The sequence below is a fragment of the Mus pahari genome, chromosome 2 (assembly GCF_900095145.1).
Source record: "Mus pahari chromosome 2, PAHARI_EIJ_v1.1, whole genome shotgun sequence".
In the NCBI taxonomy this organism is placed as follows: domain Eukaryota; kingdom Metazoa; phylum Chordata; class Mammalia; order Rodentia; family Muridae; genus Mus; species Mus pahari.
In genome coordinates, this window is record NC_034591.1 from 49004283 (window position 1) to 49018349 (window position 14067).

The 14067-nt window shown below is 50.5% G+C and overlaps 1 protein-coding gene across 3 annotated transcripts in view; it reads left to right on the forward strand.

The window, feature by feature from the left end:
- Positions 1-7225: 7225 nt before the first annotated feature.
- Irf5 (interferon regulatory factor 5) overlaps positions 7226-14067 on the forward strand; it is a 15641-nt gene continuing 8799 nt past the window's right edge. For 2 of the 3 annotated variants that reach the window (XM_021191390.2, XM_021191388.1), the window contains exons 1-2: positions 7226-7375; positions 11773-11978. In XM_021191390.2, coding sequence (XP_021047049.1) covers positions 11784-11978 — 195 coding nt within the window. In that variant the 5' untranslated portion in view covers positions 7226-7375; positions 11773-11783. Of the gene's footprint in view, positions 7376-10005; positions 10208-11772; positions 11979-14067 lie in introns of those variants that run through there. The other variant, XM_021191389.1, reaches the window with a different exon arrangement.

Sequence of the window (14067 nt, forward strand, 5' to 3'; positions counted from 1 at the left end):
ATATATATGGCTGAGAGAAGGGAAAGGAGAGCAAAAATTGGGGCATCTCAGGGATCTCAGGGGCAGCCTGTTCTGGGGGTCAGGAGGCTCAAGGCTGTTAGAGTGTAGGGACCTTCATGCCCCCTGGGTGCCACCTGCTCTGGGGATATAGCTAGCATACTGGTTTGAATAGGCCCCATAGGCCTACAGGGAGTGGCACTATTAGGAGGTATAGCCTTGTTGGAATAAGTGTGGCCTTTTTGGAAGAAATGTGTCACTGCAGGTGGGATTTTGAGGTCTTCGATGCTCAAGCCAGGCCCAGTGTCTCTCCCTTCCTCCTGCCTACTGATCAAGATGTAGAACTCTCAACTATTCCTTCACCACCACACCTGCTTGCCTGCATGCTGCCATTCCTTCTGCTATGATAACAATAGACTAAACCTCTTAACTGTAAGGCAGACTCAGTGAAACATTTTCCTTTCTATGAGTTGCCATGGTCATGGTGTCTCTTTACAGCAAGCAATAGAACACTGATTAAGACAGCCAGGATCAGCTGAGAACCAACAGAATGTGGGACCTGCCCTATGGAATGGCTGCCGTTGCGTTTATCCCTGTCACATACACTATGTGCAAGGCACTGGGCCTGCTGTCTTCATCCCACGCAGTGTGTTTTGTTGCTGACAGGGTATCAAGTCCACTTTACAGATGAGAGCTCTGGGATGCAGAAAGACTGAACAAAAGCTAAGGCCAGGCAACTAGCATCACCGGATTGCAGTGACAGAAGACACTGATGTGCAATTGGCTTTTGTGTATTGGCTTTAGATCCCCGTGTTTCATTTTCCAGTTGCTGTGCACCTATGGTAAACCACCTCCTCTTTCGGAATCTCTGCATCTTCAGGTGAAGAGCAAGCAGACACCTGCTCTGTGTATGGGAATGAAATAATGGCCTCAGGTTTAGTGAGAGCAGGATGTGTGAAATGCTCATAGGTTGATTTGTGCCCCAATTTCCCAAATTCATCTATCAAAATTCTACCCTCCAGTGCTTCAGAGGCCCTGGGTTTGATCCCCAATACTGCAAAAGAAGGGGACACTTAGGTGCAGAGGTATGTTCTCAGAGACAAGAGCTTGACTTTTGAAGATAAAGACAGATGTCTGGGGAACATTCTACAAGCAGTGAGTTATCAGAGAAGTAATGAGAATGCACAGAGGTGGGTGGAGATTTAGCTCATGGGCATCCAGCAAGTGCCAGGCCCTAACACCATAAGAAGCATGGTGGGGTATATAGAAGGACAGTGGGTAAAAGTTCTCACTTCACAAGCATCAGGGCCTGAGTGAGAAATCCCAGCACACACTTGTGGGGTGAGCGAGCCTCACGACCTGCGTGTGACGCCTACAATCTGTGCTGAAGAAGAGAACTAAATCCTGAAAGATGTCCTCTGACTATGAGAGCATCTCAGCACATCTGCAGTTCCCCGTGTACGTACTACATACACACACACTCATACACACTCACACCCATTCATACACACTCACACACTCACTTATCCACATACACACACTCATACTCACTCACACCCTCATTCATAGACACTCATACACTCACACTTACCCACATACACACATACTCATACACACTCACACCCATTCATACACACTCACATACTCACTTATCTACATACATATACACTCATATACACACCCTCATTCACACACACTCACATATACACACTTATACACAGACTCACACTCATATACTCATACCCACATTCACACACACTCACACACACTCATACACACTCACATACATTCACTCACTCACATACATTCACATATATACACTCACTCTTACCCACATAAACATACACTCACACACACATATACATACTCATACACACACATTTACACTCATACACATTCACACCCACATTCACATACACTCACATACACACCACACTCATAGACACATCCACACACTCAACACACAACAATAATAGTAAATCAAATTAAAAATTATTTTAGCTGGGTGCACACCTTTAATCCTAGCACTCAGGAGGCAGAGGCAGGTAGACCTTGGTGAGTTCAAGCCCAGTGAGGTCTACAATAGTAAGTTTCAGGATATCCAAGGCTATGTAGAGAACCCTGTCTAAAAACAATATAAAGTAATCCGAGCAGTGGTGCATACCTTTAACCTCAACCTTCAGGAAATAGAGGGAGGCAGATTCTGTGAATTTGAAGTTAATCTGGTCTACATAGATAGTTCCAGTCACATAGTGAGACTTTCTACCCATGCCTCCCCCCAAATAAATAAAATAAAACCTACTGTTAGTTTAAAAAAATCATCAAATTAGTTTTAAATAAATAAATAAATAAATAAATAAATAAATAAATAAATAAAAATTTAACCCCCTATGCATAGAGATATAAGCTGGGGAGGGTGCCAAAATCCGTGGAGTTAATTAGCCAGGAATTCAGCTAACTTCTTTGGTAAATGGGGGTACTAGTACCCTCTCCAGCCTAGTGACTGTCTGCAATCCAAGACATTAAGCTGTCACATGTGCTCAATGTGCCTGAAATGTATTGAGATCTCAGCGTGATCTTGTATCTATCTGACTCCAGAGTGATAAAATGCCACTGGAGGTTCAGTTGACTTCAAAACCTAGCATCCAATTTCATCAGCTGTCCTCCTTGCCCCATCCCTGGGGATGGGGTTGGGGGAGAGTGGCAGTATCATGCCCACTTTGGGTGGTTTAAGACAGGCTGTTGGCCCTTCTACACTACTGCTCTGCTCACCCTGAACCTCAGAACTGCATCAGACACCCAGGATGGAGTAAGCTTGCCAAGACCCAAGTGAATTCAGGATGCTTGCCCATGTCCCTGTGCCTAGTCCTGGGCACTCCTAGGATCTGCTACTGCACAGCAAAGCTCTGTAGAGTTGTGAGCTGATATAGAAAACCCTGGAAGAGGCCTGGGCATGTCTCTTCTCCCCATCCTCCCTGTACCTCCATTGCCAAGAAATGGTTCCTGGTCAAGCATCAAGGCATGTCAGCATCTCTGTGGCTTTGGAAGTGCCACTGAGAAAGAGAAGGCTGGGAAACAGGGAAGGCTATGTCAGATGGACCGCCCCATGTGGGCAGAAGGTCTCCATAGTCTCTGGGCCACTCAGCTCCTTCATGGCTTCAGTGTGCCCAACACCACAGATTGGCAGGGCATCAGGGTCTTAGCTTGGAGAATTCTAGAAATCACTGAGGACACAAGACACTGGCCTTCAAAGAACTCAACTCTAGGTCCACTCTAGTGAGGCCTGGCACCCTCCTCTTCCTTGTAAGCAAGAAAGGAGAGGGCCCTGGCCTCTGAGCCTCCCCAGGGGCCTTTAGCTCCCAGGTTCTCTGCTCTTTTTTCACTTTGAGGAGATCCTCAGCTGGTTCCTGTGGGGACAACCCATGAACACTGCCGGAATCCCCAAAGTCCAAAGTTTACATCCAGACTTCTTTTTCCTTTTCCTCCATGCCAAATGCCTGTCCTGTGACCCACAGTGCAGGACTGGTGGCAACAGGGAGGCTCTGGCCCTTCAATGACAGAGTCCAGCAATGGGGAAGGAAGTTGTTTGGGGTTATGTTTATGCTGAGTTTAGCAGATTCTAAACCCAAATTCAGGGACTGTGGGAGGTATGGCCATCTAACCCAGGGGAGTCTGAGTGCCTTTTTAACCAGGCCAAAGGTGGAGAGGGTGCTAACTCGGAGGCAGACCCAAGGAAGGGTGACAGGAGACGAATCCCATGGGAAAGTGAGACATCTGCACTTCAGCTGTTTAAAGGAAATAATGAGAGAGGCAAGCCCTAGTCTTGGGTTTAGATAGGGAGATACAAGATGTCAGGAAATGCTGGAGTTTGGGTTGGGGTGGTGGGGGCACTCCTGAAGGTTTAGGGCCAGCTTGAGCAAGGCCCAAACTACGGAGTAAAGTCAAAATGGAGTCCACTCAGGACATCATGGAGAGGAGAGGTGACCAGCAAGAGAAAGGGAAGTAGCTTTTCTTTTTTTAGTAGACAAAGAAGCAGAGAACAGTGCCTCCCGGGGTGGTGGTGGTGTCTGCTCAGCTTCCTTGGCCCCGGGTCATGGGAAGAGAGACTGAGTGTGGGTGGGCAAAGGTGAGGACCTGAGGTCCAAGGGGCCCATGTGACAGTTCTAGCTGAGTGGGGGACTTCCAAATCATACCTCAGAAGGCTGAGGAGGCAGCAGTTCGTAAGAAACAAAGAGGAAGCTGGCTGCAGTGTCCACAGCACAGGTCAGAAAATGACTGGAACATCCCAAGCCAGACAGTCACATCTACCTCCGCTCTGAGTTCCCCACTGAATTCAGGCAAAGCCACCTATGTGGTGCCCCTTAAAGCTCACCCAGTCCTGCTACCCGATAAGGGTTGAGCCTCATTGTCTCACCCCATAGACCAGAAGCTCCATCACAGGGAGTCTGGGACGAAGAGATTTGTTTATCCTTCTATCCCGGCAGGGGCTTTAGTGAGCCTATGACATCGGCCATGTGTGACAGGGATGGGGCCACCTCACTTCAGGGATGGAAAGCTGGCTCCAGCAGAGGAGGCGTGTCATGTCTCACAGTTCCTGGGATTTGATGCCCCACTGGACTCGAAGCCTGATTTCACACTCGCAAGTTCCCAGACAAACAGGCCAGTCCAAGGAACCTGCAAAGCCCAGGCCAGAGAAAATGGGGTTGGGCAACAACAGCAGCTGGCATTTCTCAGGCCCTGCCTACAGTGGGCTGGCCTCGAGATGACTGGAGTGGGCTTAGCTTCTCCTTAAGTCACTGTCATTTACACTCGGTTTCTTTCGGTTCCCTCTGGTGGCACGGCTTCCTCGAACTCTCCCCGGTGCCTCTCAGACCAGGGCTTTGCCCAAAGCCGACAAAGGTACTTGTTATCACAAGCTCTTCTGTGACAGCGCCATACCACTGGTGGGGGAGTCACCAGGCCTCCTGATGCCCTCCTAGGACTATGAAGTCTTTCTGCACCCTGTTGGGCCCCCTGAATGAGCAGGGGGAAATGAGATTAATTTTAAGCATCAGAGTGGGGTCTCACTTCCCCTTTGCCCGTGACAGTGCACAGGAGCCTAGCGGACCCTTCGTTCTTGGAATAGCTGGAGTTCTGTTCACTGAATGAGCACTATGCCTTTCCTTCCTCCAGAAACAGGTCTCTGACTCAGGGCAGTTTTTGGCTAAGGGGCTCCTTGGCAGGGAAGACAGAATCTGAATGGAGCAAAATCTTTTCAGAACCCCATTTGTCTTATGGCCTGTCCCTGAGCTTAGGCCTCGGCTGCCCCAATGCAGACATGCACCACTGTGACTGGATCCTCTCAGTTTAAAAGTTAAAAATATGAAACAGAAGGGTGCATGGCTCAGTGATAGAGTGCCTAGCATATATGAGAGGGTGATATATTCAGCAGATACAAATAATATATTTCCATCTTATATTCAGCTACAGTGAGAGGAGGGGGGAGATATACGGAGAGAAGGAAAGCCAAAACAAACCCGCTGGATTCTCTCTGCTCATTGAAGTCTAATCCAGACACCCCTGGGAAGGCAGCAGAGGTGAAGGAAGAAGCCAAAATTCTAATTAATTAGTACCACTGTATCTGTCAGCAATCCAAGGCTTTCAATGTAGAGGGTAAACAGTATGTCTACAATGTATATATTTTACTTGCTAGCTAAAGTGAACAATGGGGGGGAGGGGTGGGATGTGTGTGGGGTAAGCAAGATGGCTGGCAAGCCTGACAGCCTTAGTTCAGTCCCTGGGCCAGGCATATGACGGAGAGAACTGACTCCTACAAGTTGTCCGCTGACATACTCATGCTTATGTGCACCCACAGATTTACGCACAAATAAATGTAATAACATTTTAATTTAACAGGTCATTCAGAATATTTGTGTATTACAAATATCTCTAGGACCAGAGAGATGGCTTGGTAGTTAAGAGCACCTGCTGTCTTGCAGCAGACCTGGATACAGTTCTCAGCACCCACACGCCCTCGCTCACAACAGTCTCTAACTCCAGTTCCAGAGAATCCAACGCCCTCTTCTGGTATCTGCAGGAACTGCATGTTCACATTGCACATACATGCCCACAAAATACTCATATATATAAAAAAATTAAATAAATCGCTGAAAAGAATTTAGATGGTAAGCATTTAAAATATATGTGCTTATATCTTTAGTTAAGCTGCCTGGGATGCTACACCAAATCTCAGCGACTCAAGGCATCTGAGTTAGGAAAATCATTTGATTCCTGGAGTTGGAGACCAACACCAGCAACACAACTTTTTTCCCTTAAAAAAGTTAAAACCCAACAAACAAACACAATAACCCTTTAGAATTATGACAGGGCAGAGCAGGCAGGCACTTAGTAGCAGAGTGCTTGTCTAGAATGTGCACGGTACTAGTTTCCATTAACAGTAACATATAAAAATAAAAATAAAAATTACTATAGATCATGAACCATGCAAGACAGGGTTGGTCCCCAACTAAGCTTAATTTCAGTGGAAATTAGACGTTAAAATCATTTGGAAAAATCGAACGGGAAGACTCTGGAAGTCGTCTCTTGATATCCACCCCTCCTCCAAACCAACCAACAAATTACACCAAAACACAACAAACCAGAAGCTGACTCAAGGAAGAAGTAGACCTTCCTGGAAAAAACACTTAGACTATCAAATATTATGATGTTGACCCAAAAGTTGAAGAGTGAGAACCAGCAAATAATGTTCCTACATGAACAGGATGTGTGGAAGTTGAGGCCAGCATAGATTCAGACAGAAGGCTCCTTTATGGAATCGGGGGTGGGGGTAGTGGGGAACCCGCTCAAAGGGCAAACCCATGGGGAAGGTAAGGGTGAAAGAAGAGGGGGGCTTGTCAGTCACATGGTGAATTGGGAGGGCCAGGGTTAAGGCTGAGGAGACAGAGTGGCCCAAGGTATGTTGAAAGGGAGCTCTCAGTGGTCTCCCAATGCCCTGGAGTGTGGCTCCATTGACGCCGGTGCGCAGCGGGTCTCCAGCTCCAGGAGGGCGCGGAGTAGGTGGGGACAGGCTACAGGGTGTCTGGGGACTGGGTGATGGGTGACTCTGTCTCCCCGGATTCCCGAAGGAGCCCGGCGAGGTCTCGCGGAGGCCCCGGGCTTCCCCGCGGTGGGCGGTGGATGGGGCGGTGCGGGGGGCGCGGTGTTGGGACGCTGGGTGGTGGCGAGAGACGGGGCGGGGCGCTGCCCCGGGCGGGGGCGGCGCGATGCGGAAGTGCGAGGCGGGCTGGGCGACCCGCGGGAGGAGCAGCTCGGTGAGAGCTCAGCTCGGCCGCAGCGCCAGGCCGGGGCTCCAGGCTCCCCGCGGGCGCACGGCAGACAGGTAGGTCCCGGGGCTATGGGTTGTGTTGGGCCCCGCGCCCCGAGGGCGGTGGAACCGTCCCGGGCTTCTGCCAAGCCACGGCTCTGACCCACGGCGACAAGCGCGCCCCTGGCACCTGCCAGCGGGGTCGGCGGGGTCGGGATCCCGCTCCTCCGCGGAGGGCGATGATCGCAGGCGGCGCCGGGCCAGCGCGAACGGCTCCAAAGCGCTTCGCGCCGGGCCAGCTCCGAGTGCCGGGCTCCGTCCGCCATCGTTCCGCATGCTCGGGGAAAGTCCCAAGGGCCCAGTGGACATCCCCCCCTGCGCCTCGCCAGAGTCAAGGATGCGAAGCGCCCGGTCGCAGTCTGGCGGGGACCACGGAGGAGCGAGTTTCTGACCCCGACTCTGTCGGCGCTCAACCCATCTCTCCTCCCCGGCCACACCTCACTTTTCCGACTAAAGAGGTTGAGGTGTCAAGCAGCGATCCCTCCCAAGGATCTTAAAGCCTAGGACAGGAATCTGTGGGAATAGAGATTGAGGGGAGACGTTGTCAAATAGAGGCTCCGCTCCTTGACTCGTGGCTCAAAAGGGGACGCCGGATTTTTTTTTTTTTTTTTTTTTTTTTTTTTTTTTTTTTAGCAGTGGAGAAGAATCAGGGCGGGGGGGGGGCGCTGATTAATGCTTGGTCTAGTTTCTTGACGGCCTGCCCCTAAACTTAAGAAGTAACAACTAAGAATCTGAACGTGACGGGAAAGTGTAGTTTGGCCGAAACGCTGACGGAGAGATGTCCCGGACCAGCATTCGACCTCGGTGCTGATGTCTCCCAGACCCCAGGTGTCTCTCGAACCCCCAGAGGACCCAGAGAGGGTACCTAGCAGCACGGGTGGAAGTGGGGGCTTTCTTGGCCTCCTCCTGGCATAGCAAAGTGGACATGTCCCTGGCCAGAGGAGCGGACTAGGAACGGACACTAAGCCAGTAACCCCGCGATGACTCCAGGGGCTGACCCAGGTCCCTCCCCCGCCCCCCCCTTACCTTTCACCTCCGCGTTATGCCCCGGGTGGAGTCTGCAGGGATGATCAGGAGGGAACGACCTGGCCTGAACTCCAAAGTGGGGATAAGTGATCAGGACCAGAAAGGATGTGGGCCGGGCTGACAGAGGCTGGAGAGGCTAAAGGCCCTCGCATGAGGACCTGTGATGCAGCGGAGGTCCCTACTCCCTAAGCTCCTGGCTAAAGTCTAAGGAAGAGATAGTTAGGCGACCACTCCTATTAACTAAGAGTCCTTCGGGGTTTTCCCTTGCACTCTGGCCTTCCCCAGCCTGCCCCTGGGAGGAAGCCCGGAGAGGGTTCTTCCTGCCGCACCTGCTGCCCCAGAATCTCAGCCTGTGCGCACTCTGAAGGGGCAGGGCCCCGGGTGTGTCGCTCACCTGGAGAGGGCGGGATTTATGCTCATGCCTACTGCAGGTAACCCCTGGATGTTGCCTTGAACTGGGTGTGGGGTTTAGAACCGGACGCTTCGAGAGACAGGAGGGGTTTGAAGCTCTGCCTCTATTCCTTCCGTTATGGCCGCTTCTCCCCACCAGCTCCGGAGTTCTCAGTGATCTGACTGCCCAGGCAGCCTCTCCTGGGACTTCATGACCCTGGGGTGAACTACGGGGACTCTCCATCGCAGTCGGGATTCAAGGGCTGCTTCGTGCCCCCATCGCGTGTGGGATGCTTCCTGAGGTCTGACATGGAAGATGGTGGGGGCTCTGTTCGTTTCTCCTTTTCAGGGCTCACAGTCAGACATCTCCGTCTGGCTGTCAGCATTGCTCTTATTACAAACCTCCAGACCCAGGAGACCGCAGCCATCTTTAGACGCTGCGATGGAGAACTGGCTGGCCTAGGATCCGACTGGGATCTAAGCCTTTCATTGGGCAGGAGGGCGCTTCTGTGGGGTAGATGCTGAACTTGGTCCTGCTCAGGGCGAGGCTCCCGTGGATCTAGTTGCAGGTGGTGCCTTCTGACCCTAGATGAACAAACCCTCACACAGCCCTATCCCTGGCAGCCTGGCTTGCTGTAGGGATCCTTTCTCTAAGTCACTACTCCATCAGAAGGGACTGCCACTTCCTAACATTGAGTCCAGAGAAACAATTTCAAAACCTTTCTCTGATTTAATTCATCATCATCAGGCTGAGACAGACAGAAAGCTGCAGTGTTTGTTCCTTGGCTCCTTCTTGGTCTCCGAAGCAGGGCAGTGAGTGTTCTGCTCTTCCCGTTCATACTATTCTAGCCCTGACACACTCTCTCTCTCTCTCTCTCTCTCTCTCTCTCTCTCTCTCTCTCTCTCTCACTCTGTGTGTGTGTGTGTGTGTGTGTGTGTGTGTGTACAGGGTAACTTGCCTATCCTTGTGTCCACCTTCCCATGGCCAGAACATCACCCTTCATTCTAAGATCAAAGCTGCTTAGGAGCTATAAAGACAGGTGTTGTCAGTAGGCTCAGGAGACAGAGGGGATGCTGTAGAGGATGGGATGGGTGGGGGTGGGTCAGCCAAATGAGTCAGACTTCTGAGTTGTCCCATCGGGCTACTTTCATTTCCCTTAGGTCGGGGTGGAGGCTGGCGTAGAAAGAGGAACTAAGCCACCTCTTCTTAAGCTTGGGGGCAGGGCTGGGAGCCTTTCCACCCTCTCTGTCCAAAGCTGGCCTTACTATTCCTGGGTCTCGGGCAGCTGAGGTATGCACTGCTTTGATGTGCTCTGAAGTCTGTAGAGGGTCACTCCGCTAGCCTGGATGTAGCATGTAGTGGCCACAACCCAGAAGATACTAAGGTGGGGAATTGCAGGGGAAACTGGGGCTCCGTGCTGCAAAACCTAAGTAAGTTGCTCGGTTTTGTTTTGTTTTTTAACTGGCTGAATGTGAGATTGTCTTCCCAGGAGCTGCTGGCACAGTGGCCTCCCTCTTCTCTGTCTCTGAACCCTACCCCGCCCCACTGCCACCCCCAGTCCAAGAGTTCAAGATCAAGAATATGGGCAAGGGCAGGAAAGAGATTCCCAGGAGGGAAGATGGGNGGGTGGGTGGGGGGAGCTGTAAGTTACAGGTTCTGTCAGGAGGAGGAGGAGCAGGGTTCCGTGGGTCCCGTGGACATAACTCGAGTGAAACAGAGACCGTGGCCTGCCAAAGCACTTACCTCCAGTGGGAAGCTGTTGTGGCAGTATTTATATTTATAACGATCCTTTAACGTACCAGAGCTGGGCACATAGCACCCTTCACGCTCTAATATCTTCTTCCCCACCAAGAACCCACCATGTTCCAACTTGGCTGCTCTTAACTCCAACCGGCCAGTCTTCATGGCCATGTTTTCATGAGGCGTTTTCTCCTCCCTCCACCTTCTCTCTCCTCTCTCCCTTGTCGTCTCCCCCCCCACCGCCCCCCAGACCGAGGAACCAGAACTCTGCCTGTCTCTCTTCTGCCCAGTTTCAGGCCATAGGCATCTTTATTCGCCAGTCGGGGATAATCTGGGGGGCAAGGTTACACAGCATCACTCGGGTCGGCATCTCTTCCTCCCGGGGGGGGGGGGGCAAGCAGGCCAGTGTTAAGCATTACAATACAGGGCAACAGGAAGCTGCTGGACCTGGTCTGCACTTCCTGCCACTGCGTGTGTGGCACCGGGCTGTAAACAGGAGCACCGAATGGATGTGAAGGAAGTAGCAGGAACTGATGGCTTCAGGGTGGCACCATCTAAGCCGGGTACCCGGTGCTACTGGAGTGGATGAGTGGGATTTTTATAAAGAGATGATCAAGTGGGACGAAAGCTTCATTCCTGAGAGAACTGAGGAGAAATGCCAGAGCTACCGGTGATCTTAGCCAAAAGGCCCAAAACTCTGAGTCCTGGGAATGGACCCGTCCCTAACCCCTCTCACACGGTTTTTGCTCCTGTCTAAGGCCAGCTTGTGTTAGAAGCCTGAGACAGGCGTTTTTAGAGGATTCATTAGGAGGGGACGGGGAAGGGCAGTTTCAGGGGAAAGATGTTGAGTTAGCTGCAGAGGGAAGAGCTGGGCAGAGACAGGTGGAATAGCCAGCCCACCCCCATGCAAGGGAGCCAGCTTTGACCATGCTATGACTTCACAGAGATGGGTGGCTTGACCTGGGGACTAAGACAGCTGGGACAATTCTCTAGTGAAGCAGCCGCTGGGTACTGACTGCACTCAAGAGTGGGTGGTCCACTGAACGGACGTGCCTACAGCACCCACTAGCACGGGAGTGTCCTTCTCTCCTAACAGAACTCCCAGGCCTCGCGAGCTGTGGCAGGAAGCTGAGGGAAAGCAGCCTTGGCCCCAAACCTAGATGGACTGGGGCGCTCATCCGCACAACCCGTCCACCCGGGGGCAGGGAACATCTTGCTATCAATTTGCAGAGCTCCGCTTCGTTTTCTCCCACAGAGCCCTTTGCCATGAACCAGTCAGCCCCAGGGATTCCCCCACCACCCCGCCGTGTGAGGCTGAAGCCCTGGTTGGTGGCCCAGGTGAACAGCTGCCAGTACCCAGGGCTTCAGTGGGTCAACGGGGAAAAGAAACTCTTCTACATCCCCTGGCGCCATGCCACGAGGCACGGTCCCAGCCAGGAGGGGGACAATACCATCTTCAAGGTAAGCCTGGATAAGGTGCTGCCTTCTTCTGGGGCAGCCCCTCCCTAGGAAAGAGCCCTCCGGAGCAGAGAGAGGCATGCTCATCTCCTGCCAGCTACAGTGCTCGGGGGATCCCACACCTAGGTCAGGGACACAGGACCATCTTTTCTGACCCGTAGCCTAGAGCGAGGTGGGAATGGAAGGTCTCTGGGAGGCCAGCCTGTAACTCTGTGTAGCACTCCTTGCTCTTGATTTATGTTACACTGGACTATACATTATGCATACTATACCACATGCACTAAATGAAGTTACTAGTTCATCTTTTGGTTTTGGTCTGGGTTTTGAGTCAGGGTCTCACTATATTATGCCCAGCTGACCAGACTCGCTTGGGTAGTCAAGGTTGGCTTGACTTGTCATCCTCCTGCCTCAGCCTCCCAAGTGCTGGGGTTATAGACATGTACCACCATATCCAACAAGCCCTAATCCTGGACAGGCCCTACTAAAATAGTTTTACAACAGAATATATAGTATATAACATATAATTGGAATCTAGCCACATTGAAGAATGTTTAAATATACTTTGATATAGGATCTCCCTCTATATTCCTGGTTGGCCTGGAACTCACTATGTAGATTAGAATGGCCTTAAACTTGTGGCAGTCCCCCCTCCTGTCCCTCCAGTGTATGTGTCCCTCCAACTGTGTCACCATGCCTAGCTAACTTTTTAAAGATGTCTTTGTGCTAGGGACCAAGGCTATCCTTACTCAAGCTATGACACATACTGTCACTAAGGGAGAGCCCCACCCCCATACTTTATCTATTATTTTATATTTCTTGAAACATTCTCACATAGCCCAGGCTGGCCTCAAACTGGCTATGTAGCTGCATCTGGCCTTGAACCTCTGTTACTCTGCCTCCATCTCTGAAGTGCTTGGATAGATTACAGGGAGTCACCAAGACTCAACCCACACATACATCTTAATTTTTTTCTTAGTTTTTTTTTTTAATTTACTTATTTATGGGAAGTGTGCAGGCACCAGAGTATGTGGTGGAGGTCAGAGGTCAACTTGGAAGAGTTGATTCTCTCCTTCCACAGTGTGAATCCCAGGAATCAAACTCAAGCTGCCAGGCATGGTGGCAAGTGCCTTTCTGTGTAGAGCCATTTTGCTGGCCCACACATACTGATTTGTAACCTGCGTCTTTTAATATCAGGATTAGTTTTCCTTTTCAAGAAATATCTGCTTGACTTTTTGTGACCGTTGAATAACCCTCTGCAAGGATCCGGTATAACTCAGTCACCCGTCTCAGGTTCTGTACACTTCAGACTGTCTTAGATTGTGCTTCCAAACATGATTTCTCCTAAATTCTACCTTTTGTTTTAATGGTCGGATTAGGTCTAATAAAATTGTTTGACCAAAGAGATGCTGATTTTAAAAACTTTGGAATCTTATTATTTTAGCCTTTGAACTTAATCCTTACCACAATGTGTGTGAATATTTCTATATTCTATATAGTTCTATCAAGATTAAATTGCTATGGGCTGGAGAGATGGTTCAGCAGTTAAGAGCATTGACTGTTCTTCCAGAGGTCCTGAGCTTAATTCCCGGTAACCACATGGTGGCTCACAACCATCTGTAATGGGATCCAATGCCCTCTTCTGGTGTGTGTCTGAAGTGCACTCATATAAATAAAAAATAAATAAATCTTTAGAAAAAAAGATTAAGTTGCTAGTTTTTTAAAGAGAAGAAACACAATCTTGACATCACCAAATTACCATGTAAAAATAAGAAAATCAATGAGGGGTGAGGGTCAGAGGTTAGGAGGCTGTGCTTAGTAAGCCTGGGGCTCTGTTCCATCCTTAAAACAACAGCAACAACAACAATAATAACAATAATGTTGATGATAGCTGGACTGGAGGCTCAGGCCCTATAATCCCAGCACTTGGGAGATGGCAACAAGTGGATTGATCAAGGGTTCAAGGCCACCCTCGCCCATTTAACAAGTTTGCAACCAGCCTGGGTTACATTAGGCACTGTCTCAAAAGAGAAGAAGAAGGAGGAGGAAAAAGAGAGGGAGTGGGGAGCGGGAAGGGGGAAGGGGGAGGGGAGGG